General features: G+C 43.2%; 1 protein-coding gene across 1 annotated transcript; it reads right to left on the bottom strand.

Annotated features, from left to right (window-relative positions):
- Positions 1-497: 497 nt before the first annotated feature.
- Positions 498-24,806, bottom strand: SLC35F4 (solute carrier family 35 member F4). Its single transcript, XM_016198177.2, has 7 exons — positions 24,623-24,806; positions 19,671-19,968; positions 14,978-15,197; positions 7,192-7,317; positions 4,982-5,174; positions 3,057-3,146; positions 498-941 (listed from the first exon to the last, which is right to left on the bottom strand). Exons 2-7 carry the CDS (start codon positions 19,886-19,888, stop codon positions 700-702), a joined length of 1,089 nt encoding a protein of 362 aa, XP_016053663.1. The 5' UTR covers positions 19,889-19,968; positions 24,623-24,806; the 3' UTR covers positions 498-699.
- Between the last annotated feature and the right edge of the window lie 866 nt (positions 24,807-25,672).

Raw genomic sequence — 25,672 nt, 5'->3', positions numbered from 1 at the left:
GAGTTGAAGGAAAAACAGCAAATATAAACAGCTCTTTCAAAAAACTTGCTGGGGAAGGACTTTAGAGACGGCTGGTGACAGATGTCCTATCACCACTGTGCCATTTTCAAACGTCTCCCTCCTGTTAGAGATATTTGTAACCTCCCTCATGCTCTGTACCACTCTAAGCACGTTGAAAGTACAGATGGGGTCATCTTCACATCTTAATTCCTAGTGTAGGTCTTGCATATAGAAAGAAGGTGCTCTGTGATATGTTTAATTACTTTCCAGCTTTCAAATTTAAGGCCCTTATCGAACTTAAATATATATAAAGTGCGTGTCCTTTTCATATGTTTTCCCCTTATGCAACTTGTTCTGAATAAAAAGTTCTCAATTCCAGGTGGAAAAAAGGTAATGACAAGTCCATCATTTAATAGAATCACATGTTTTCAGGAAATTTTGTGAATTGGGGGGAATCGCCCCCCCAAAAAACAGAAGAAATTAAACAAGTATGAACATGTTTTAATAAAAAAATTTATTATGATTATTGACACCAGTTCATTGATAAGCATATAAATGTAAACTTTCATGGTTGGCATTATTCCACATATGACTTATCCAAATTCAGAGTTGATACTGTCGTGTGAGTATACAGGTAGCGAGAAAAGTTTATTATATTCACAGAATATACATACACGTGCATTCCAGCTGGGTCTCTCCTTAAGCCAGCGGTATAGACACTGTCCCATTGACCCTGCTTCGGCTTCGCAGGTGTACACTGGAATCCGTGATGTCATCCACGTGTTCTTCGCTCTTCTTTTCCTTCAGGCTGTTGATGAATCTCAGGGTAATTTCATCCCACTCCTCTGGCAACAGCATCAGCAGAAACCCGATGCAGATGATGATGGTGGCAGCCAGGCGCACAACATTGAATATCACCTCCTGCTTCAGGAGATCCACAGCTAAGTGAGAAATATCAGGTAAGTCACTGTCTATGACTGTTTCTAAGCATTTTTGAAAACAAATGACCAACAAAAGTCAGGGCAAGTTCTAGAGATTTCCAAAGGTCTGTCTTGTTCTTTCAAGCTCATCTTTCCTTTTCTATACCGTCATCTGTGGTGTTCCCTCCATTTGCTTTCCGTTCCTTACCTCTACGTCAGACTGATCCTCCAAGGCCCCTGCGAGCTGACTTAACCGCCTCCGCAGTTTTACTTGTTAGGGCTTCTCCTCTGCATCCCTTCATGCTTCTCCAGTTTCACTAGACCACTCAAGAGTTTTCAAATGAGCAGGCCTGTTAATGTCTAGGTCTCTGCGCATGCTGTTCCTTTACCAATTTTTAATTGAGGTGAAATTCATATAGCAGAAAATTAACTATTTTAAAGTAAATTTAGTGGCATTTAGTACATTCATCATGTTGTACAACTATCACCTCTACCTGCTTCCAAAATGTCTCCATCACTTTAAAATAAAACTTTGTATCCATTGAGCTGCACCCTGCCTCCATCCCCAGCCCCTGGCAACCACCAGTCAACAGTTTGTTTCTATGGATTTACCAATTCTGGATATCTCATATAAATGGAGTCACACTATGTGTGTCTGGCTTCTTTCACTTAGCATGATGTTTTTGAGGTTCATCCATGTTGTAGCATGTATTCATACTTCTTTAAGTGGCTGAATAATATCCCATTGTATGTATCATGATTTGTTTATCCATTCACTTGTTGGTGGACATTTGGGTGTTTCTACCTTGTGCCATTGTGAATAGCACTGCTATTTACATTCATGTACAATGATATTTTGGGGTGGGGTATGTACCTAACAGTGGAATTGTTGGTCAAGCACATGCTGTTCTTTTTCCATGGAATGCCCTTCCCTCCTCTTACCCACTTCATCCAGTTAACCCTCCATTAGATCTCTCCATTTAGGCTTCTTGCAGGAAGCCTTTTTGGTTGCCCCTCTTGTGAGCTGTCAGAGCATTCAGCACATACCTCTGTCAAAGCAATTCTCTCTCTACATTATATTTACTCAATATTTACTCAATTTCTTTTGTCTCCCTCCCCATAATACATAGTCTTGAAAGCAGGGACTATGCCTTATTCAGGATAGATCACCAGTGTTATCAGAGTTCCTGGCATATACTAAGTGCTCAGAAAATATTTATTGAATGAATGAATCAATGGATGAATGAATAAACTGTCTTGACAACTCCAGTCCTCCCTGATGTTCCCTTCCTCTGACTATCTTATAGTCCTTGGAGTCTTTTACACAATTTGGCACTTAATAATAAATTACTTTGTAGAGTTCTAAGTTATTTCAAGCATGGTGGTCTTTTTTTCCAAATGCAGGCATAAGCTTCTTAAGGGAACAATAATATCATTTCCCCCTGTCTGTTCTATAGCTGTAATCACATAGTAAGTGCTCAATAAACATTTTCTGATCGTCCTGAGGCAAAGAAAGCTGGCTACCCAAGGCTTGGAACTGTAGAATTTTAAAGTTAGAAAGACTGTACAGTCATCCAGATAACCCACTTTTATTACTTGTTCCACTGACAGGTTTCATTAGAAAGATTATCCTGGAAAAATAGCTTCTCTTCTGGTCCCTGAAGTGAATCAAATTGCTTTTTCCTACATCTATTCCACGGGGCCATCTGCTGTGCCCCCAGGAGAAGCTTCTGCAGCTCCCCATGGATAGTCTGATGGGGAGCCAACACCCTGTACATCTCCTACACTTTCATTAGTGACGTTTACTTGAGAGTCCTATGCTGGGATGCCTTTTGTTTCTGTAGGACTTCCTCTAAAAATACCACAAAATTAGGTTGTCAGGGAGATTACATGAAATCCAAATGATACATTTGGTATTTAATTCTACTTGCTTTGTACAACCAAGTACAAACAGTGTTTGTAGCTGCAAATTTTAAATCTGTTGCATAGTTATTCTGTTGTGTGCCACCTTCATGATATTTAAAAACATCTTCCCAGGCAAGGGACATAATTCACAATTGCTCAAAGAAACAACTCATGGTGTAAAACAAACACGAGCAGGAGACTTACTGTGCCCACGTCAAATCGTACCAGTACCTGCGTTTCCAGGAACGCTGAGCAGTGTCCCAATGGAGATTAGGATGGGGTACGTCAGCACCACGCCCACGTTCACCAGGATGTTGAAGACTGTCAAGTAAAGGAGAATATCGAGGATGTTGCAGGATAGAGGGAAACTGATGTGCTGGGTGCTCTCCTTAACACAAAGGAATCAATGTCTGGGTTAAACATGCCTTTTAAACTGCCTGTACCTTTGGTCAATAAATCTCCTAACTGCGAAGATGGATGCGTGCGCACCTCGCCTGAAGTAGTCTGACTCTTTTTCCCTCCTCTGCCACTCTGGCTGCCTCATCTCCTGCCAATTAGCTGGCAAAGGGTGTATGGAGCAAATGCAAAGAGGTGAAGTGATCAAGTCACTGTGCTGTGACACTACACCCAGTGGAGTGTGGCGGCCACGCTGCCTGGCGGAGGACCACAGTGTCCAGCCAGCACGGTGGCGCCCAGCCTGAGCACGCTTGCTCGGGGCATGTCACAGGCATGCCCAGGGACACGTGTTAGAGGAGGGCTACTCTCAGCAAGCTGGAGATCAGGTGCACACAGGTGAAGCCATGCGTCAGTGAGATTTCGATTGTTCCCAGTTAGATGGGTTTTGGCCAGGAAATTATCTGGGCACTTTTCATTAGGATGTTTGGCTTTATGGAAACATTACTGTTGATTTCTACTGAACTTAGCAGAGGTTATGAGGGGTCGTGACCACATCTATTTGGCCCTCAAAAGTAGAGTTCAAAGGACCAAGGATTAGTGTTTGATTGCTCTCTTAGAGCATTTCCTGTCTTGCTCAAGGACTCCCTTAGGGGCCTGGGCCAGTAAAGAAAGAAGACCCAGTGCCTATGGGGGAAGAAAATAAAGGCATTTTTCCCTCAAGGAATTGCAGTGCTGCTTCAGATTCTGTTTCTAGTTATGTCACTTGATAAGGAAAGTCAAGTGAGGGTTGGCAGGTGTCCTGCAGGTCAAGCCTGAGGAGATGTGGCGTGGGCTGGGGGGCTGTCTTAGGTGGAGTGAGGGGAGAGGAGCAGAATGAAGATGATTTGATTCTGAGCAAAGAGGCATGAGTCTGGGTGGTGGGGGTGCCGGTGTTTGACTGCTTGGCCAGAAAAAAGCAGGTTTGTTGTTTTTCAGTGTCCTGTCAAACCGAGTTACAGCAGGAGCACAGCCTGAAAGTGGGAGTCCCTGGTTACCCAGGTGAAGCAGCCAGCCTCAGAGTTATAGGGAACTGGGAGAAAGAATATTAAAAAGTCCAGGTGACTTTTCCTTGGTCATCAACTAGGTACAGTATTAGCCGAGCCACTAACCCCAGGTCTGCCTTCTTGCCTTGCTTCATGAGGGCTTGCTCTCTCAAATCCATTCTCTACACACAGCTGAAATGCAGATGTGAGCCTGGCACATCCCTGCTGAGAGATTAGTAAGTGGATTTTAAATTCAAACTGTCTACATGGCTTCCCAGGTCCTTCATAACCTGCTTTCCTCCTGAAAGTCCTTTCCTTCCTTCCTCTCCATTCCTCCTGTTCTCCGTGCTCCAGCCATTTGGGACCAATTTGAGTTCCTTGAATGAGAGTATCCCCTCTCCCTCTACCTGACACACGTGGCACACTTGGAACACAATACATCATATGGCACATCATAAAGAATGACGAAGCTGCTTGAAGGCCAGAGGTGATCCAAGTGGCTTGGACCTCCGGCTCAACTTTAACCCAGGGGAGGCACACCAGCTGGAGAGCTCTGATCTAATGAAGCAACAGGCTACAAAGAACCTTCTGAACATTCAATAACATGAACCAACCTTAGGTAAGTTTGGGATATAGAGGACAGAGGCGTCCAAGGGAATAATCGAATATGAAACTTTAACTATCCAAGGAAAGGTCAAGTGCCATAGGGAATGGAAGGCCACGCCTGGGGTCACTTACCCAGCCACATCCCAGCCATCCCACAGAGACAGCCCCAGGGCAGAGCTGCAAAGGAGGACCAGTGCTCCACCTTGGTGAAATACAGGATGACCGGCGTGAAGGAGATGAAGATTAAATTGAAGAAACCCAACGTGGAGACAAAGTGGGCCGCCTCGCCAAAGTTGGCACTTCCGAGAAACATCTTAAACAAAACCTGGAATGAGAAGGAAACTCTTAGACCGCAGTCAGTAAGGAGAGTTCTACTCATCTGCACAGGGAGCTAACTGGCCCGATGTTTATCTTCCGTATCTTCTTACTTGCCGTCTCCATGCCATCTAACGTGTGGTTGAGATAAGAAATCAAAATGCTCTGTGGCCTTTACATGAAACAGCAAGTGCCGTACAACAAGTTCCTCGTGGTGCTGGGCACTGCTGGGATACTGCACACTGTGTTAGGCACCGCAGTCAGTGATGGGTATGGGAGGAATAAGAAATAAAAGCAGAGAAACCCAGAAAAATCTTCTCGATTAAGATGCCATCAATTCTTTTCCCTTCAAGCATGGGATTCATGTCACTCTTATTTTGACAGGTACTGAAAACCATGTTGGACAGAGAGGGCCTGTAATTATGGGTTGAGAGAAATAATAATGATGCGTTGGATTTACAAATACTTTTCTCTCAGAACTTAAAATATTTTTACAAACACTTTGCTTATTCTCTGGATTAAAAATTCTTTTTTTCTGGGTTATAAATCTGTGTACAGAGAGAGATGGCCAGGAAGCATGAATGGCCAACCTAAAGTCACACCTCCGGCTGGGGAGGAGCCAGGACTCTAGTCCATATTTCTTGGCTTTTTAACCCCTCTGCTTCCTTTATTAATCTTCAAACAATGTAGAATGGAGCCAACCTTTTCTATGATGTACATATAACTTTGTGCATGTCAGCAAATATTACCACTCCCAGAATGGATCTACCTATAACATGGTCAGGAGAAGCCTGTCTATCAGATAGCCATCCTGGTCACATAGCAATGCCAGGTATTGCTTATAATTTCATCCAAACTTATTTTTTCTTTTGAGAGACTTAATCAAGGGACCTTGATCATGTGCTGGTCTTTGGTCACATCAGACATCTCAATGGAGTCTCAGCTAGGGGCAGGTTAGGCACTAATCGTGATTGAGTGAACAACTGTCAAGTTTGTCACACAGAATCAGTGGGCCAGGAAATGTCAGTCGGGAAATAAACTCAGTGTCCTCTGAACCGCAGTACTGGTGAGTAATCAGAACAGGCATTCAGGAGCACTGCAAAGGGCATTCCCTGCCTTTTGGAGGGAATTTTCTCATTGAAACACCAAGAGAGATGAAAGTGGAATAGTCCTTTAGCTACACCCAGAAAGTCGGCTCTGAAATGTGGAGCTTCGGGGAATAACCTTTGAGGTCTGCCCTCTTAGTCCTCACTTCTGAAGCTAAGGGCGCTGACTGAGTAGAATTTTCATTGATGACAGGTAGCTCCAGGGGACAAAGAATAGTGAGTACCGAGTGCAGACCCAGAGCATCCTTCAGAGGGGAAAAGAGTCTTCATTTTGCTTCTGTGGCACGGAGTTAACATGTAGCAAAAGATAAACTCTCAAATGACAGCTTGTTTATTATTTTTAACACCTTAATTGGAGTTAAAATAATGACCACAGGGGTTCAATTAAAGAAGCACAAAGAGAAGAGAGGTCTTTCTTAGCCCTGGCTACAACTGGTTGATGATTTGGGAGAGGTGGGGCCATGGAGCAAGGGCTTTGGTGTTGGCCAGTCCAAGTTTTAATCTTGCCTCTGTCATTTCCTGGTTGTATGACCATGAGCAAGTTACTTAATGTTTCAAAGCCTCAGTTTCCTCATCTGTCATTCAAACAATATTAACACACCTATTGCAAAAAATAAAGCAATTTTGTTGCCTCCATATTCCAGAGGAAGCAGATGAAGACTTCATGGAAGCTGCTAAATGCTTCCTCAACCCAGTTCCCTCTTTGAAATGGGGGATAAGCACCTATGTGTCATAAGGTGCATTCACATAAGTGAAATTTCCTGACAACTGCCCAGCATAGAGCAAGTACTTAGTAAATGGTACTAATAATTAGACCATCTTAATTTTTTCTAGCCCAAATTTTCTTCATCCTTCCTTAATTTATTATTTAAGTCTAAGCTACAAATGACAGTTGGCCACATAAGAAAGTGCACAGCGTACCTTATATAGCGCAGAGGTAGAGGCTGAGCCCACAGCAAAGGCCACTCCTATGATGGAGTCAGCGTGGAAGTTATCTGCGTACGCCATCATGACAATGCCCGTAATTGCCATTATTGTGGCAACTATCTGTCAAATAGAATGCAAAGAAATTTAAAAAACTACAGCTGATGACTCCATATCCCTGAGCAAGCAATTGAAGACTTCATGAAAGCTGCTAAATGCGTCCTCAAACCCAATTACCTCTGGACATCGCTGTTCAGTTGTAGAAGGGTCAGCATTAATAAGCAACCAGTATACTCATAAGACATCCAGGCAGAGAATATAAAAGCTACTCACATTTAAATCAAGGACTAATAATTTTAGTGTAATCTTTTAGTTCAACTTCCTAGAGATTTATACCCATATTGGTGAAATAAAGTTAATAGGAAGTCAATTTTAAGTCTTTTCATCTATAATGTATTCCTTTTCTTCAAACATTGTAGCATACATTTTAATCAGCTCCTTGGATCAATGCATGTTTCTGAAGACCTCCACATAACCAGAATTTGATTAGGGAGACATTATATTGATACAGCTAAGAGGCAACATTTAGGGCAAGGGGTAAAAAGAAAGCGAGTAATTCCATAATTTATAAGGAGCAAGCTTGCACTGTCACTTGGAACGTCAAATGGAGGCCAGTTCTTCTTTTTGTTTTCATGCAAATTAAACCACAGAAAGATAATTTTGTGTAATTTTTCTAGAGCATTAATTGCATCAAGTGAAATGTTCATAATTGGATTGCAATCATAATGGTTTACTGTAAATTGGTAAGATGCTTGGTGTATTTAAAACAGGGGTCCACCCCTTTGTGGAATGCTGGCTTGCATCTGTTTCTTTAATTGCCTTGAACTGGAGCAATTTAGACATTTCAAAGTTTGTCTCATCAACTTCAAAACTAAGATGCAACTTTGTGAGAAATTTAAGCATATGTGGCGATTAATTTTGTTAAGCTTCAGTTCTGAGTATTCCCAAGTAAATCAGTTTCTCTGTAAATAGCATTTTCACATGTGATTTTTTTTTTTGCCCTTTTGAACATTAGTGAATTATTTATTACAACAAAATATAGATCTTTAACATGGAACTGTAGACTTGCTCAAGGCTAGTGCAATGTATGTTAATGATGCCACATACAATCTAGATGCTGCTGAAGCAATTCTTTTGTTAATGGCCACCCAAAGCAAGTGCACAGTGGGCTTCAGAGCCAGCTCCATACTAACGTGTCCTTTATGAAAAACAGCAGGAGAAGTTGAGAACAGATGCCGATGTGTCAGCCATGAAAAACTGTCTTCATAAAGCGTTATCTGGGAGGCTGCTTGATGGGAGGCGTTTCTCTTGCTGAGTGAATATCAGATTCTCTGAAGCTGCCAGGCATGTGTTCTGGTTGGACTATGCCTCAAACTATAGGGAATAGAATTTAATACACACATCATGAGGTGTCAAAAGAAATTTTCCAAACAAGAAGCAATAGACTCATAAATAAACATGGTGAGGGGGCCATCTAGACTGGAAAATTCTGTGAGGGCTGTCACTTTCTTCGATTTGGGGATTTACAGTTCAGTAGGGATTTGCGACAATTCTTTGGGCATCTGATTGTAGAGAATGAAGAGGCATGTTAGGTGCTGGTGTTTTCTGATTTATTTTGTGCTTAAATAATGTCTGTGGGTTAAAGTGTTCAGGTGCACACAGAGATCTCCCTCATAAGACTGAACTTGTAGGATAATAAATTTGAACTAATATTTGGTGTGTTTTGGGGTTTGTTTGTTGGCCAAGCATCAGCTGTATTTTCTTGGCCAAATAAACAAAACAGGGTTAAAAGAACACAATGTTTATCCTAATGAACTATAACATGATGTGCTATTTCATATTTAAAATTATTAAAAGTATTCTATGATGCATAATGCTGGGTTTAGGGAATTATGAAAACAAACAGCCCATACAAACAAACAAAAAAAAAGCAAAAACCAAAATCATTGTTTAGATAGGGATGAATATTTAATACCGGTATCCCCAGGATCTGACCCTAGCTGGGAACTGTTGTTTTTTTTTCTGAGTCATCCATTAGTAAAAATTTATATGCATAATATTACTCTTATAAATTTTCTCAGGATAGGAATTAGGTACGGACAAAGATTACATAATTTTATAGCAATTAAAAGTTAGAACCATGGTGAGACTCTTTAAAATCTGCATTACATTTTATATGCAAGGGCTTGTGGAAATAGTAGCCTGGGCCACTTAAACTGACATGTCAATTTCAGAGTGTCTCTCTCAATTGCCTTCGTGGAGAGAAGCATTTGTCATTTCAGGGAGTCAGACAACACTGTTAGTGAAGTTCTAAAAGCACAAAAATCTGAATATTTGAGATGCTAGAAAAATTCTCTATGGTAAGATCAGTAGTTTATAGGTTAACAATTTATAGGTTATGTAGGTTTCTTGGGGAGAAAGATAAGTTAAATTACTTTCCACATTTTTATTTAAATTTTACAACTATCTGATAGAATGAGTTCTCCACAGCCATTTTTAAAGAAATTTCCAATATGTTTCTTACCTACACAGTTGGAACTAAGGAAAGGGATCTCGGATAATCTAGAAAATGGAAGAAAATGTTGGGTAGAAGTCTCCTTTGGAGTGCTGTTCGGATGGTCCCAGAGTGGCACTGCTTGGCTCCGTGGGTTTATTGCAAGTAAATACTCTTCAAATTTCCAGAGAACAAACAACACAAGCACAGATCTGAGTCACATGCCTTCTCAGAATTAATCAGTCCTTAAGGAAGGATTCGTTGTTTTTCTTAACAGAAAAACACAAAACTACTCTTGTTGGGCTCAGGGCACTGGAAAGGTGTCTGCAGGAAGCCAGTGTCTTAAATATTGTGTCAAAAGTGCTCATGTGTGCACACCCAAGTGGTGAAACCACAGAAATGCTCCTAAGCACTTCGTATGCACATGGACTCCTGTGCTGAAAGTGCACCATCTCCTGGTGCCACCCCCTCGGCTTCACAAGAACTTGGCTCTCACGGCCTATTCCAGTTCCAGCCCCATGACCAACCCGAAGTGTCTAAATAAGATGGAAATCCTTCCACTACCATTACCTGAATCTGTTTGGCGCGAGAAGGTTAATAACCACAGTGACCATAAAACTGACAATGCTCATTCTTAGCTTCCTGACCCTCTCAGTCCTCTCACATCACAATGAGCCCCCTATCCCAGCATGCCACCTCCCAAGACAGCTACCTTCCTCTGCAGGCTCAAGCTCCTCCGAGAGCCTCCGCATCAACTTTTGGGGCCAATCGGAGGGACCATGAAGCTGTCTGAGCCTGTTCCTGAAGCCCAAAGAAGGCCAGAAAGGTAAACATTTGGTGATTTCACTGTGCTGTAGATCATTCATCACCCTGCATGAAAGCCATGCTTCTTTCACCTCTCAAAGAATTAGTTTGTAAGGATAAGGCTAGAGAAGCATCTGGCTTTTGGCTGATTTTGTTTTCTTGTATCTTCATTCCCCCCCCCCCCCCTTTTGGCTCAGGCCCTTAGAAATCACAAGGGTCCAGCCCTTTTCTGGATCTCATTACATTCACTGTGTTTCCCCTTGACAAATGGTTTCCAGAATGATTATTTGCATAACAATATCAGCTCTTGTAGGGCTCAGGGTATTGAGATGGACCTTTAATTACTTCTATTTCTATTTGCAGCCCCAACGTCTTTCCTTAATTTGCTTTGTGGTCAACTCTGTTTCTGAAGCTGGGTGGAGCATGGGGAGTCCCAAGTCTGCAGCGGCCTCTAAAGTGGAAGGCCTCGAAGCTGCACTGCCAGCAGGGCTGTACTCAAGTTCAAGACTAACGGTCAGCAGCTGAAGGTGGGATACGCATTAAGGGCTTGGCCAATGGGACCTGCTCGGATGGCCATCCTATTCTCTCCGAGGATGTTTAGACAGAGTCTGTTTTTAAGGAACCGTGGCTCTATGGGATCCTAAAACATGTTTACAGGTTACATCTGAGGTCCCATGAAGAAGAACCACCTGTGTCACTCAGATCCAGTGAAATCGGTCAGGGTTTGAAGTGAGAGAAGTGAAAGAGGTGAGCAGTCTATAGCTGTCCGGACTCTGTGTGTGTGTGAGGGGCAGAGGGTAGGTCCTTAGAATTGGTCAAACCCAAGGGGTACAGAACCTCAAACCAAGACTCCCACCTCCCTGTCCCCTGCCACACATACACATCTATTTTTATATGAATAAAATCCATCTGAAAGTGATCTCAATGGGAGATCAAGATGGAAAAGAGGAAAGGAAATGCCAGAAGGAAAAACTAGAGAGTGTGTGGGGGTGTACAGAGTGGACCTATTGACTACACCTTGAAGGGGTTATAGATTCTTTGTGGGCGTAAAATCAGAGCCATTATAACTCAGTTCCCCCCCGCCCCCGTATTCATAAATCAATCTCCTGCCAAGAGGGGGCTGAGTCTCACTACCCCTCCTGGATTCCTCCTCCAGGAATCCTCTGGATAGAGGATTGTGCACTACACCTGACTGAACAGTTACTGCATAAATGTTAACCGAAGGCAAGATGGAAGCAAAAGGTTATCCTGCATCTTATCTAAATGTATGATGTTGGCACAAACCAGCAGCAGCTCAGCCCCAGTGTCCTGATTTAGAGTGCGCTGGGGCCCTATCTGAATTCAGAGGAGTGCAGTTTAAGCGATGAAAGATTCACTTTAACTGACAGACTCCAGCTGGTTCTTGGTGGATGCAGGAAAGCCTCCAAAAGAGCCGCAGTTTGGGAAGTTAACTGCACAGGGACCCAATTAGAGCTAGAAAATATGTGGGTGCTAAGCTAAAGGGACATGAATTCATCTCCTAAATCTGCTGGGAAAACTGGGGTCTGTGGGACCATTCACCACTCACCAGTTTTCTTCACATGTCCAAAGAAATTTTTAAAAATGAAAGAAAAAATTCAATTACTAATATAAAAAATAAGGGAAGGGCATGATCTGAAAGAAAAGGTTTTAGCTTTCTAGTCTGACATTTGCTTTTCATTGGAGTGAAAGAGATGCCAGTGACAGAGAAGAATATCCCAGCCAGTGGCTCGTTTTCTTTGAGGAAAACCCTTTTTTATTAAGGTGGTTTTTCTGTTTCTCATGAATTGAAGAACTCTGTCCACACAAGACAAGATCTTGGAGATGGGAAAACACCCATTTTCAAAGCTGCAAGAACTAGATTCTCACCAACATCTTTGCAATTAAAAAAAATGATCTTTTAAAGAAGTTTACTGCCCAGCCGGGCGTGGCTCAGACGTTGAGCGTCGACCTAGGATCCAGGTGATCAGGGTTCGATTCCCGGTCAGGGCACATGCCCTGGTTGTGGGCTCGATCAACGACTCTCTCATCATTGATGTTTCTGTCTCCCTCTCTCCGTCTCCTTTCCTCTCTCTCAAATCAATAAAGATAGATTTAAAAACAAAAAACAAAAGAAGTTTACTAATTCCCATGGGATGATCGTATATCAGCTGTAAGCAAATACTCATGAAAGAGTTCCTAACACATCAAAGTTTACTGGAAAATTGGTGAAATGATTTTGTAACAGAAAACTAAATATATAATAGATCACCTTTCCATCTATAATTCAATCAATAGTCCAAGGAAACAGACTATTAAGTTATTTATAATACAAAATTAGTTTTTATGTGAGCATTGATAATACTAGCCAGACAGTGCTCCAGGGAACCCATATATACTGATGTTACAACTTATTGCATCCTTCATTCCATCCACGGTGTTATTTTCACACAAAAAAAGAAAGTAGGGAAGACCATTTATTTCACTTAAATGTGATCATTCTTGGGGTCAAGCAAATGGAATTTTAATCCAAAAATGATTTGTTTGTAAACTACCAAAGGCTTAGAATCATTCAGAAATATTCATTTTAATCCAATGACCGAAAGCAACCCTTTCACTACTTAGAAAAGAAGTCCAAGTGAGGTGCCATTTACAGGCTGTGCTTTAGATTATTTATGGATAAAGCCAATAAAAGCTATATTTACACTGTCAGTATTCTGTTTGCCCTCCTTTAATTTCTCAAATGACCTAATTATACATGTTCTCAATATGTCTCAGGAGGAAAAGAATTGCTGAGACTGTCAAAAGGCAAAATGCTGAATGTGTTCTGGTGCTTCTCCTATTCCCTGGCCTGATTCCGGGCATCATTAGAATTACACCTTGGCATTCTCCTGAAACGTGGCATTAAACCCTTCCTAAGGTTTCACATTGAGAAGGGAAGTGTTTCCTGTCATTTAAAAAGAAAAGTATCTGACTTCTACCAGTGTGCCTGACACTAATGCTTACCATTTTACCATCTATGATGTCTTACTTTATGGATATACTTATAATGATTACTTATTAGTTCCTTAACATTTTTTTTCTATCAGGTCTTATTGCTTACAGATGCTATATTAGTTTCCTGAGGCTACTGTAACACATTACCACAAACTCAGTGACTAAAAACAGAAATGTATTGTCTCACAGTTCTGGAGGCAAGAAGTTTAAATCCAGCAGAGCCATGCTCCCAGAGGCAGCTCTAGGAGAGAATACATTCCTTGCCTCTTCCAGGTTCTGGTGGCTGCCCCAGTTTTCCCGGGCTTGTGGCCACATCACTCCAATCTCTGTTTCTGTGGTCATATTACCTCTTCCTCTTCTTGGTTGCAGGCTCGATCCCCAGCAGAGGGCTTGCAGGAGGCAGCCGATCAATGACTCCCTCATCATTGATGTTTCAACTCTCTCTCTCTCTCTCTTTCCCTCTCTCTCTCCCTTCCTCTCTCTGAAATCAATAAAAAATATATATTTTAAAAAAAAGCTTTCAGGATTATGGCGACCATAAACTGTCTAATATAGGTAGTAGCTTCAGCATTCCAGGGCCCTGGAATCATTGCAACAAGAGCAACATTTGGATTGCAATCTTGGACAGCTCTTTCAGAGAACAATAATTATGTGATGTTTATCGTCTGGGAAAAGGCTATTCATTTAGACCTCCTTCTAAAGAATTATTTCCTCAATATTTTCATCATGGTGGCAGGTCAGGTTTTTTCAATGAGAACTGACTCCTTAAATTTGCATGACTTTCAATCAGTTTAACATAGACTAAGCATACAAAATAAATGAATGAATAAATAAACAAACAAACAAACAATCCGTGTTACTTCTGAAAGGAATAAACTCAGAACTGAAGTGGTTGGTCGAAGGCTAATGCAGTTCAGTTAAATTGTTGCTTTCAGTTCCAGGTCTAGGTTAACCACGTGGATCTATAGCCACTTTTAACAGCACTGTGCCATTACCAGTGACTTTAATTACTGTTTGTTTATCTTGTCTACTTACACTAATATTAATTAAATCTATCTCTGTGGGGGAGAAACATGAGGGAGTTGTCCCAACATACGTTGACTGAAAAAAAACCAAATCATAACCTTTACTGTGGCAAAAGGAGTTGATCACAGCGTTAATTCTAAACCGCCCCCCCCAAACCCACAACAGCTTATTTTCCCTGTCTGTTTTAGCGCCTCCCGTTGAAATCCACTGACTGCCCCATAAAAACCTCCCTGTCCTTTCATGGTGTTGCAGCTGCCTGGGCATCCTAATCCATCTTCAGATTCCATTTTGTACTCAGAACGAATGGGGACGTTTTACAGAAAGCCCTTGAAACAAAGCACCTCTCCCGATGCCAGGATTTGTGATCGAGGGAGACCTCGCGCATTGAATCAAGTGTGCCATTACCCTCACTCCCATGAACCTGTCTTTCAGCACGATCCAGGACAGCAAGAAGACAAAGGCTTTGTTACAGCAGAACAGAGCGGAGACGTCCGTGGCCGTCAGCTTCTTTAAAGCCAGTAAATACAGGTAGTTAGTCAAAGTCCACAGAATAGAAAAGGGAGCAGTCCTTTTAAGAAAGAGCTTCAGTGTCAGACCATCTTCCCCAAAAATCCGACTGCATTCCCTGGGAAAGAAAAAGAAGTTAATAGCCAGGTACGATTTGTGACACATCTTGTGTTGTCTAACTCCTGACACCTATTTTCGGGCAAGAGCACAAAACACTCAAGACTCATGGGTCATCTGTGGAACATACTGAACCCAGCCCTGCCACCTACAGGCCACAGAGGGTCCCACGGGAAAGAGCCCACGCCTTCCCCGACATGGAGCTAGGCCCCTCCTTCCTAGATATATACTCGGGCAGCCTGCTGCTGCTGAACACTCTCAGAGAAGCCTGGAGACATACAGAAATGTGTGGTTGCTGGAATTACTATCTGTTAGAAGAGAGAAGATCCTCTCCCAGTGGACGAGTGCAGCAGGACCAAGGCAGCCGCGACTGCGCAAACAGGCAACAGCCAACTTGTCCTGTAAAGACACACACAGCTTGGGATTCTACTGTTCCTGAGACACCATGCCTCTTTCTAATATATCTTCCCAACTGACTAATTTCTTTTTTTCTCTAGCATTTTAAAGCAGAAAAAAACCTAAAGGAAGTAAAAATAAAAACAAAACTCAACAAAATATAACTTTGTTATATACAAACACTTGGCCATTTTGGAGGAATTATCTGAATTCATTGTGTAAAAATAGTCACTTCAGTTCAATCTTTGATTTGTTTGATTTCTGACTAAATTGATTATTTAGCCTAAGGGGCTATTTTAATCAAAATGTTCAAGCTAGTGATACAGATGGGCAATAACGGAAGTGGTAGAATAACTGCTTATTTGACTATTGACTGGAAACAAGCTTGCCACTGGGAGAATTTGACTTTATTTTTCCCCCTCAGTTGTTCATAAACATTCAAGCATTTATTGGGCAACTACCATGTGCCAGGCATTGTGTTTTCAAAAGTAATATAACTTGTTCAAAGCAACAAGTTACTAATGTTTGCATGTTTATAATGAAATACATTGACATGGTTCTAGATGGCACTAATACTAGTTTCTCTTCTAGCATTTTCTGAAGAGAAATAATTGTGCCTCAAAGTATTGCAAACCAAAGTAATCTCTAGCCATGTCTGCCTCAGATGCATGAGGCAGAAGGACCTCATGGAGGGGGTGGTGATAAAGTGGCGAGGCTCTTAAGTACAGGTGTGTGGCCTTCAATATCAAGCCTCATAGAAAATGTTGCTGAGAATGCTGGGAGTTGCAAGCTAGAGCTCCCAGGAAGGTTAAAAATGCAATTTGCACATATAGAAACTGTGTAGTGGTTTCCTCTCATGTGGGAGACAACCAAAGAGAAGGATTTTTCATAAAATGAAAACATGATTTCCCAAAGGTAAACTTTACCTTGAAAGAGACAAAACTTTAGTGAAGGGACTAAATAACTGGTAGGCAAAGCCTTTGTAAAGGAAACAGAAATGGCACATGTTCACACACACAGGAAGACAGATGGCCTCTCCCAAACCCTAGAACCATGGAGATATTTGGAATAAGAGCCACACACAGAACAAGTAGCTGTTTCCACAGAACATCCTGGGCACACGGTTCGAATTCCATATTTTCAAGGGATCTGCCAGGGAGAGCTAAGAGTTGAGAGTTATAGGTTAATCTTAACATCTACAACTACTAAACGCCTTTTAAGTGTACGTTTATGGAGAGTGACAACAAACCCATTTCTGGTTAAAGAATTTCTTTTCTTATCACTGATCCGAGCCAGTGATGGCTCTCCCTTCCCAGAGCCCACCAGGCTGGGTGGAGAACCCTCAAGCCAACACTTTGTAAACACGCAAGCGAATGCCCTGACCCCTTGGGGAAGGCCAGCAGCGGCATTGCCCAGGGAGAGCCCACCCCGTGAGGCGCTGCTGAAGGAGGGCCCCCGCCCTGCCCCGAGGAGACGGCTCTTTCACCAGGCTCACCCTGTCCCCCAGGTACCGGCTGCCTTATAGGTCCCCTCTTTCCCCCTTCTCCTCTCACTGCCAACCTTCTCTCCATTTGTCACTGTTGCAGGAATTTAAAACTCTCTCCATTCAAACACCAGGTCACCTGTGTAGAACCTTCCGCTATTTCAGCATTAAGGTGCTCAGAAATACAAAAATTCAAAAAAGAATTGATTTCTATGGAGAAGCAAATAACAGTGGGTCTCTCCTTGGGATGATGGGATCTGAATTTCTAGACAAGCAGCACTGACAGGTGGAAAAACTTGGACTGAAGCTTGGAAATGGGGGGACACTGGTCATTTAATTATGGCCATCATTGTTACCGCAGCTGCTGGTTACTGACCCTTCTCTGGATGTCATTTCATCAGTGCCTGACATAGACAAATAGATCTTTGGCTCTAGTTTCATACTTTCTAGAGACTTTGTTTTCCCTAAAGAAAACACCCCTGTTCAAACTATAGTATATAATTTTCTCTTCTTAAATTTCAAATTCACCTGAGGCAACTGAATTCTCTTGTATATAAATGAAAGGATTAAAATAGGAAAAATGACTTCCAAATGGACAATTGTTACCTCCTAGATTTGATACTTTACTAAAAATCCTTTTGATGTTAGTGATAAGAAAAAAACTGGAAATGCTCTCATGCCATTCAAGAGAAAAGAAACTGGCCTGAGGGCCTGGCGCTGTGGGACAAAGGCTGCTCCCTGTCTTACACACGAACTTTATTTTCCCCTTCTGCCTTCTCTGCCGACGGTGTTAATGAGCCTACGGGGGGAAAGATCAAGGACCTCAGAATTTATGACAGTGTTTCCTCTCACACAGAGGAGGCCCTGGGGAATATTCCCTTCAAAGGCAATTCTCCCTGCTTGGCAACAGAAGCTCTTTGATTGGGCTGAGAAATGGTCAGCTTCACCCTACCTGCGCGAACAGGTGGAGGGGGCTCGTCAAACCACAGATTTCACTAAACTCTGAGTGAGTCCGCCAGGGAGATGCGGCGAAGGTGAGCCTATTGCCAGAACGCGTCTGCCAGCAGCAGCCTCTGCAAATGTGCGTCTGACTGAAGCCAGCGTGGCTTGCCAGGCGCTCTGAGGCCCTGCCCCAGGCTACGCTTGGCTGTTTGCATCTAAAGCAGAGGCTCGTTCCAGCGGCCACACCCGCGGCGCACTCGCAGGCATTTTCAAGCAAGGGGAATTTTAGTCTGATAATCATATCCTCTGCAATCACTTATTAAGTATTTTTATTAACAAAGACCTTATGGCCCAAGATCATGTCTATTTTGATGGGACTCAAGTACAAAGTATCTTTAACAATCACAAGTAGGTACAAGGCTTTTTTCTTTCCTCCAAACCAGAACATATTTCTTTTTAAATTGTTCTTTTTCTTCAATTGTAATTGAATTTTCAGGGACGCACACGGGAGATGAGCTCACAGTGTGACTTTAACATTCCCAGGCAACTCCAAGCTGGTGATAGAAAACAGAAGTTGAAGATACACCCTTTACAGTTTGTGAAGTTTTAAAAAATAGTCTTAAAATGCACCAATTATAATAGCCATCCCTTCTTTTCACGAGGGACAGGGGCAAGAAGGAAAGGTTCTTTTGGCTCCTGTAAGGCAAACTGATTGTCATTTTGCTGAGGAGCAACAAGGTATCGTAGAGAACTGTCACTCTCCCCCTGCCATCCACGGAGGGCCCGACTACTGTTTTCCCTTGGTGATCAGAGTGACTGTCTTGGAAGTTATTCCTTAGCTCTGGGCTTTTCCTTTCCAAGAAGTTATCTGTTAGCAAAGAAACTTTGACCCAAAAGCCTTCCTTGAGTGCTGTGCAGGCCGATGACAGTGGCCCTGCCAGCTTCCTGAGCTCTCCAAGGCGTGGCTGCAGAAGCCAGGTTTAGCACAGAGCAACCACTAGAATCATCGTACCAGCAAGTCCACGGCTTGCAAACCAACAGACAAGTCCCCATGTGCTCGTAGCCCGCAAAGAATGGACCTTTCAAAGTATTCCAGGGCCAAACTTCCCTTTGCATGGAATCAGGCCATTTCATCTCTTAGGCACCACAGTGTTCAGAATATTGAGCAAATGTTTTTATAACAATCTTATTAATACAGTTTTTTTCTTTCTGGGCATGAGACACTGGGTGCTCTTTTAAAACATGACTTTCAGAGATAAATAGGTGTGGATTAAGAAATCTGGGTTCCATTATTTATAAGTGTGTGACCATGGACAAGTCATTTAACCTTTCTAAATCTGTTTCTACTTTTGTTAAAATGGAAATTATAACACCACTGTAAAAGGTGGATGTTACCACCAACAATGATTAAATCAGGTAAGATATACAGAAGCACCAGTACAGTGCCTGGCATGTTGTAGACACTCAATGACTTTTTTTTTTTTAATAAGGGGAGGAATTATTCTGTTTCCCGGTGTTCATTACCGACTTTGGAGCCTGTTTCTCCACACTCCCCAAGTCAACTCAGCTCATATTCCAAACAGATGAAAATATATGTATGTGCATGAAGTTATTTTAGAGCACCTCTTATTGGCATTTTAACATAAAACCTACCTGAATTTTTTCATTGGTGATTGCTTTTCTTGAGCAGTGGCCAGATGACCAGAATAATAGACTGGGAAAAACATAATGTTCCAGTTTGTTGAAAACCAAGTCATGAAAAATGGACAGTAGAAGTTCTTGTAAGTAATTTTTACAATCTGTGTGGTTCCAACCCAAGACGATGACACTGACAAGATGATCAAGAGTCCCCAGACGGCCTTCAGGAGCATGGACGTGCAGGACAGGCAGCGAGCCTTGATTCTGTTTTCTTGGCTGCTGTTCTCAGGGTGAGTCTGTGTTCCATCATCCCCTGAAAACAGGAAAGGAATACAAATGTGTGGGAATCAAGTCATGAAACAGCATTCAAAGAGGCAGGCAGCCGGATCACCAGTGGTTTTCTTTTCTACCATCATTTGAAGAGACGGATAACTCTGGCTCACGCTCTCTCCAGGATCTCTGGCCTGTAAAGTACAGTATGTGTCTGGTCTTCCATCCAGGCCATGACAATGTTCATGAACGTGGTGGGTACTGTGCTGTTCCCCAGTGTCGCCTACCCACTTCCTTGTAAGAGCATTACACATTTCAGCCCCAAAGATCTTGGCCTTGGCCTTGGCCACGTGACCTGCTTTGTCCGGTCAAACATGAGCAGATGTAACACCTCCCGGAAGAGCTTTAGGAGGCATCACAAGCTCTCTTGCACTTTCTCTCTGTCACCAGAATGATAAATCCCAAATAGCTGCTGCTCTTTTGGTCTATGTGGAGAGCGAGCAGAACCCAGCCAAAGCAGCCTTGTATCTGCTGATGTGAAAGGTGAACGAGGAGCATTTGTCGTTATTTTCCACTCAGTTTTCTTAAACTGCAGCAAAGATGACTATTAAGTTGAAAAGCAGTGTGTCCCAAGAACAGAGGAAGTCCTGACTACACAAAACCATTCCCCACCTCAGGACAAATAACTATTTAATGTAGTTCTGGGAGCACAGTGAGTTCTACTTTGTATTTTTACATTTACTAAAAATATTTAGTAGCATATTTTTTTCACACTAAAATAGTCAAATCTCCCTGAAAGTGACAATCGTAAAGGTCTTCTCCCATGAGAGGGGAAACAAGTTCAACACAATAAATATATGTACCTGTTGGGAAGTTAAATGGGAGAAGAGGTCCCCCTGAGTCCCCATGCTGGGATCTCAGACAGTAGAATCCTGGGGGAAGGGAGGCAGAATTATTTGCAAGGTTCTCTTGGGTTTCCAGGCACCTCCCTGAAGCATAAGGTTTATCCTCGTGAAAAGTATGGTGCAGTCCACAGATTGTAGGTGGTAGTAGATGGGTTTCTCACGTTACCTCTCCGGAACCTGCTGGCTCTCCTGTGGAATGTGTTCCTACAGCTTAATGAACCAGGTGTGACTGCCCCATTGGGATAAAAACTTTCACCCAGCTAAGGCTTTCTGATACAATTATTTGGAGAGATGGAGTAGTAAGCCTGGAAAGTGAACTCTTCATTGGGGATTATAATCCAAGTAAGAATGAACATAGGAGTTACTACATGACTTCCAAGTTTTACAAACAGTACTGAGTTCTCAGGGCCTAGGCCTCCAGAAGATGAAAATCAAATCCTGTAGAGACTACCAGGAGCTAGTTAGTTAGTTGGGTCCAGGGGATTCAAAGGAGAAAGACTTGAGTTGATGGCCTAGGGCAAACCAGAAAACACATCCAATACAGTGTGATAAGGGCCAGCTATGGCAGATACAAGGCCATATGGAGGCAGAGGACAAGCACTTATTAGGGGGTGGTGTGGGAGATGACCCGGAGAAACTTCCATGATGCAGTGATGTTGAGCTGAGTCTGGAAGTGTGAGTCAGTCACCTCCTTTGACCGTGGACAGTCAACACCTGCTCTTGAAAACAGTTCTGCAAATTCCCTCTATGAGCATGTGGCTTATGCAGAGGGTAGAGGGAAAAACTGAAAATGAGTAAGACTACAGAATAAGAGGCTCTTGTATCGGGAGGCTGGGAAGGGAACACGAACTTACCCAGTGCAGTAGGTACTATCATTCCCATTTTACAGATGAAAAACCTGAGACTCAGTTTAAGGTTATTCAAGGCTGAGTCCAAGTCGGTATGACCTCAGGGTCCAAGCTTTTTATTCTGAATATTGTGCTCACTCTGTCTGGGATTCAGGCTTGAGCGCTGAAGTTTTCAGAAATGGTTGGGGGGAAAAGTTTTGATTCCTGGCAGGAAGGACGGTCTTACATGAGGTTTAAAAGAAGTGACACGTAAGAGATCACACTTCAGATCACATTATTCTCAGGGACTATGTCATTAAGGAGAAATGATTCTACAAAGGTTCTAAGGCTCCCTTTGATCTCCGCCTCCATCGTCACCTTCTCTGAAGGCTGCTCTGTGCCAGCATCATACCACACAGTACTTCTGATGACATCAATAGTGACCTAAATCGTCCCATAGCATCAGCCCTTTCTTCTTCCACTAGGTTTAATTGTTGCCAGTTCTTTAACTTTACCATCTGTAGGTACCATAGAAAGACTGAGTCTCCAGAGCTCATTAATTTTTCTATTTTAAACATGGTTTTTATATAGCCCTGCTTAGATTTATAGTTTTGTATATATCACTAAGATTGATTTACCAGGAACTCCATCCATTTCTATGAACTTTGATTGGAACCATACAAGGCGATAGTACAGGCCATGGGAATTTGGAAATATGTGTGCAAGTCCTGGGCCTTGCCATTGTGCAGCCCTGCATGTACTTTTTGTTCCAGCCTTAGTTTCTTTATCTGTTAAACAGTGATAATATCTATATCATGGTATTCATTTTGAGGCTAAATACCAGAAATAACATTCATGAAAGCCTGGTGAGCTGCTCTTCAGATTACTCTTCTCTTTTTTCTTTGGTGCCCTGGAATATCCCAAGTGCCTTCTGAACATCTCAGAAAGAGTGAATTATGTCCCATGTGATCCTTAGCAGTAGAGCCTTTGAAATTTGTAATCTGTATATGATAGGCAGGGCAAATCATTATTAGCCATCATATTTAATTAACTGGACCACTCTGCTCTGCAGATGACTGAGATAATAGGAATATCACTGCAACTTATTAAAGCCAATTAAAAGTTTCTGAAGATTTAAGATGTCATTTTCTTCCCTTTTTAAGAATTTTAGTTTTGGGATTTATGTCATTTGAAAATATTGTCACTTTTTGAAATATCTTTCCTGATATTAAAAAAACCTCTTTTCAAATTAGTAGAACCCTATAAGAGGCCTTCAGGTTTCCTCTGTACCTTTGTTTGCCCCAGCCCTAACCATGCCCCCTAAGTTGTCATTTCTCTCCTGTTTTTTTTAAAGCCATTTTTCTCAAAGTTCTGGGTTTTTTGTTTTTGTTCTTTTTTTACTACCCAGTTATTTTGGATAGTTATTGCCGCTGTTATAGTTTTTGAGGCTGCAGGACATTTTACTGTGTTGCTGGCCAAGCTGAGGAAACAAATGGAGGAGAAATTGAAAGCGGTGGTGAGGAGGGGGCCCTGGATGCGGGGAAAGGAGTTAACATCGGAATGGTAGAAACACACAAGTCAAAGATGGTCCCACAGCGATGGGAACAGGCCACAAGAGAACAGACATTCTGAGGCAGGGAGGAAAGCAGCTGTTAGCATACAATTCTTTTGCTCTTTTGGGGAAGGTAGAGTGTGGTCATATGATGAGAACAAGTGGTATGGACTCGGGGCTTGAGAGCATTCTGTGGGGACGGCAAAAAGATGATCGCCAGGAAAAAATTAACAGTATTCCCCGGCCAGGTGTGGCTCAGCGGTTGAGTGTCGACCTAGGATCCAGAAGATCTCGGTTTGATTCCCGGTCAGGGCCTGTGCCTGGGTTGCGGGCTCAAGCCCCAGGCAGGGGCGTGCAGGAGGCAGCCGATCAATGACTCTCTCATCATTGATGTTTCTATCTCTGTCTCTCCCTCTCCATTCCTCTCTCTGAGATCAATAAAGATATATATATATATATATTTAAATTAACAGTATTGGGCAGCAGCCTAGTAGAGTCAGTGGCATTAAAAATGATAAATCTGTTGCAAACTCAGGGATATAGTTATGAGAGTTATCTAGCAATTCAAGTAATCCAGGAGTTGGCGAGCGGTCAGGACGATGAGAGGAAAGTCTGAAGGTCCTGACTGATCAGTACATGCTGATTAGGGAGGCAATGAAGTGTCCTGAAGGAAGCGTAAAATTGGGAAAATTACAGGTGCTCCCAGGACTGGCACTCCCCATGAGGACAAGAGCAGAGTCTGATTTTATTGGCGTTTCTGTTCTTTTCGGAATGGGCGCGCTGCGCTGCTACTGAACCGCAGGGCTCAGATGAAGGATGCCGGATTTGGACACCCTGAAGATCAGAAAACCGGGTACCTTCTGAACGCCAGTAGATGCCATTGTTTCACCACGTGCTAAGCCCCTCGCCAGCAGGTGTTGGTGTTCAGTTTCTCTGCGACGCCGTGCACACTAGGAGGTTGTGCAAATCACGCTCCTTGACTTACGATGGGGTAACGCCCCAGTAAACCCCTCGTAAGTGGAAATACGGCAAGTCTAAAATGCGTTCAACACTGCGCTGCACAGTCGGTTGTTTACCGTGGGGATCGCATGGCCCATGGAGCTGTGGTGGCCGCCGCTGTCCAGCGTCAGGAAGAGCGTCGCAGCACCGACCACCAGCCCAGAAAAGAACATTCAGAATCGAAATACAGTTTCTACCGGATGTGCATCGCTTTCACATGATCTTAAAGTCAAAAAATCCTAAGTGGAACCATCCTAAGTTGGGGACCGTCTGTGTCTATACATGTCCCCCCCTCCTCCAAGCCCAGTCCTAAGCGCCCACGCAGCGCCTCTGCTCCGTGACAATGGTGAGAGCTTTCATGGCTGCTCTGAGGTTTCCTGGATGTCCTGTTATTCAAGGGGGGCACCAGCATACCTGATCTGTTCTGCCTCTCGGCTCTGTGTCCACAACCACCAGAGGATCCTCGGCTCTGAAGTTCAAGGATAGGAGCAGAAGAATCTTCCGTGACAGACAGAGGGGACAGCTGTCTACTGATGCCACCGTGTGAACTGGGGCAGTTGGCTCCTGGTTTACATCGAGTGAGTGATGACCTGGAGGTACCTGGGAAGGAAGCGATCACCAGCTTGAGAACTTCCTGGAGGAAAGCGTTGCAAACAGATTTTCAGCGCTGTGGCAGTAAAATATACGGCAGCCACAATCACGGGCCGTATGGAACATTCATCCAGCTCATTTCTAATTTTGTAGAAGGGGCTCCTAAAAAGAAAACGCTATGTTGATGAGAGTCTTTTTAGACAAGCCCGCTAACTAGAAATGAACATTAGAATATGGTGTTTGGGCTGGTACATCTGTTCCGAGTTAGAGCTGTTAACACTCTCCACTAGTTCGCCTCGAGGCAAGCAAGCGGTGCGTTGTGCTTGCTCCCTGCCTCTCCTCCCGGGGCTCACTGCTGAATTCCGAGCCGGCAAGGCTGCCTGCAGGGTCTCCTGTCAAATCCACGGCGCACCTTCCATCAGGCTCATCACTGATATCCAATTCCACTGTGTCTCCCCAATCACCTCCGGCCTCTGCCCACTGTTACAGACCAAAACTCAGCCTCAAGACCCTCCACAGGCCAAGCCCCTTCCTGTCCTGATTAATCTTCCCTGAATTCCCAGCCCCGCTTGGCTTCATGGGCCTTCGCCCAGTGCAGTCACACAGGGCGCTGCGCCTGGCAGGACCCGCCACCGCCATCACCACACACATCCCCGAGGTGGGTGTTAGAGAGTCACCACCTGGAAATTCTTAATGCTTTTATCTCTTAAACTGTTCTTTTCTAAGTGACTTTTGATGGGATAAGGGAGCATACACGGGGGGGCTCAGAGCCTCAGTTCATGCATGCTTCTAACCCGTTGTCTCTCTACCTCTGGGGGTGGGTTTTCACCTTTGTCCCTGCCCAGCAAGCTTATAGGGTCCTGGGTGCTTAAT

Source organism: Miniopterus natalensis, chromosome 1 (assembly GCF_054644295.1).
Source record: "Miniopterus natalensis isolate mMinNat1 chromosome 1, mMinNat1.hap1, whole genome shotgun sequence".
Classification (NCBI taxonomy): domain Eukaryota; kingdom Metazoa; phylum Chordata; class Mammalia; order Chiroptera; family Miniopteridae; genus Miniopterus; species Miniopterus natalensis.
This window is presented reverse-complemented; position numbering and strand designations above follow the sequence as displayed.

What these genes read in the sequence shown, in the direction of transcription:
- SLC35F4 (XM_016198177.2), bottom strand. Translation starts at nt 19,888, where the DNA reads ATGCTCCTGAAGGCCGTCTGGGGACTCTTGATCATCTTGTCAGTGTCA. An exon ending in ACAGGTTCATGGGAGTGAGG is followed by an intron (nt 7,318 to 14,977) that starts GTAATGGCACAC and finishes TCTATTTGACAG; the next exon opens with ATAGTTGCCACAATAATGGC. An exon ending in CAGCGTTCCTGGAAACGCAG is followed by an intron (nt 942 to 3,056) that starts GTACTGGTACGA and finishes TTTCTCACTTAG; the next exon opens with CTGTGGATCTCCTGAAGCAG.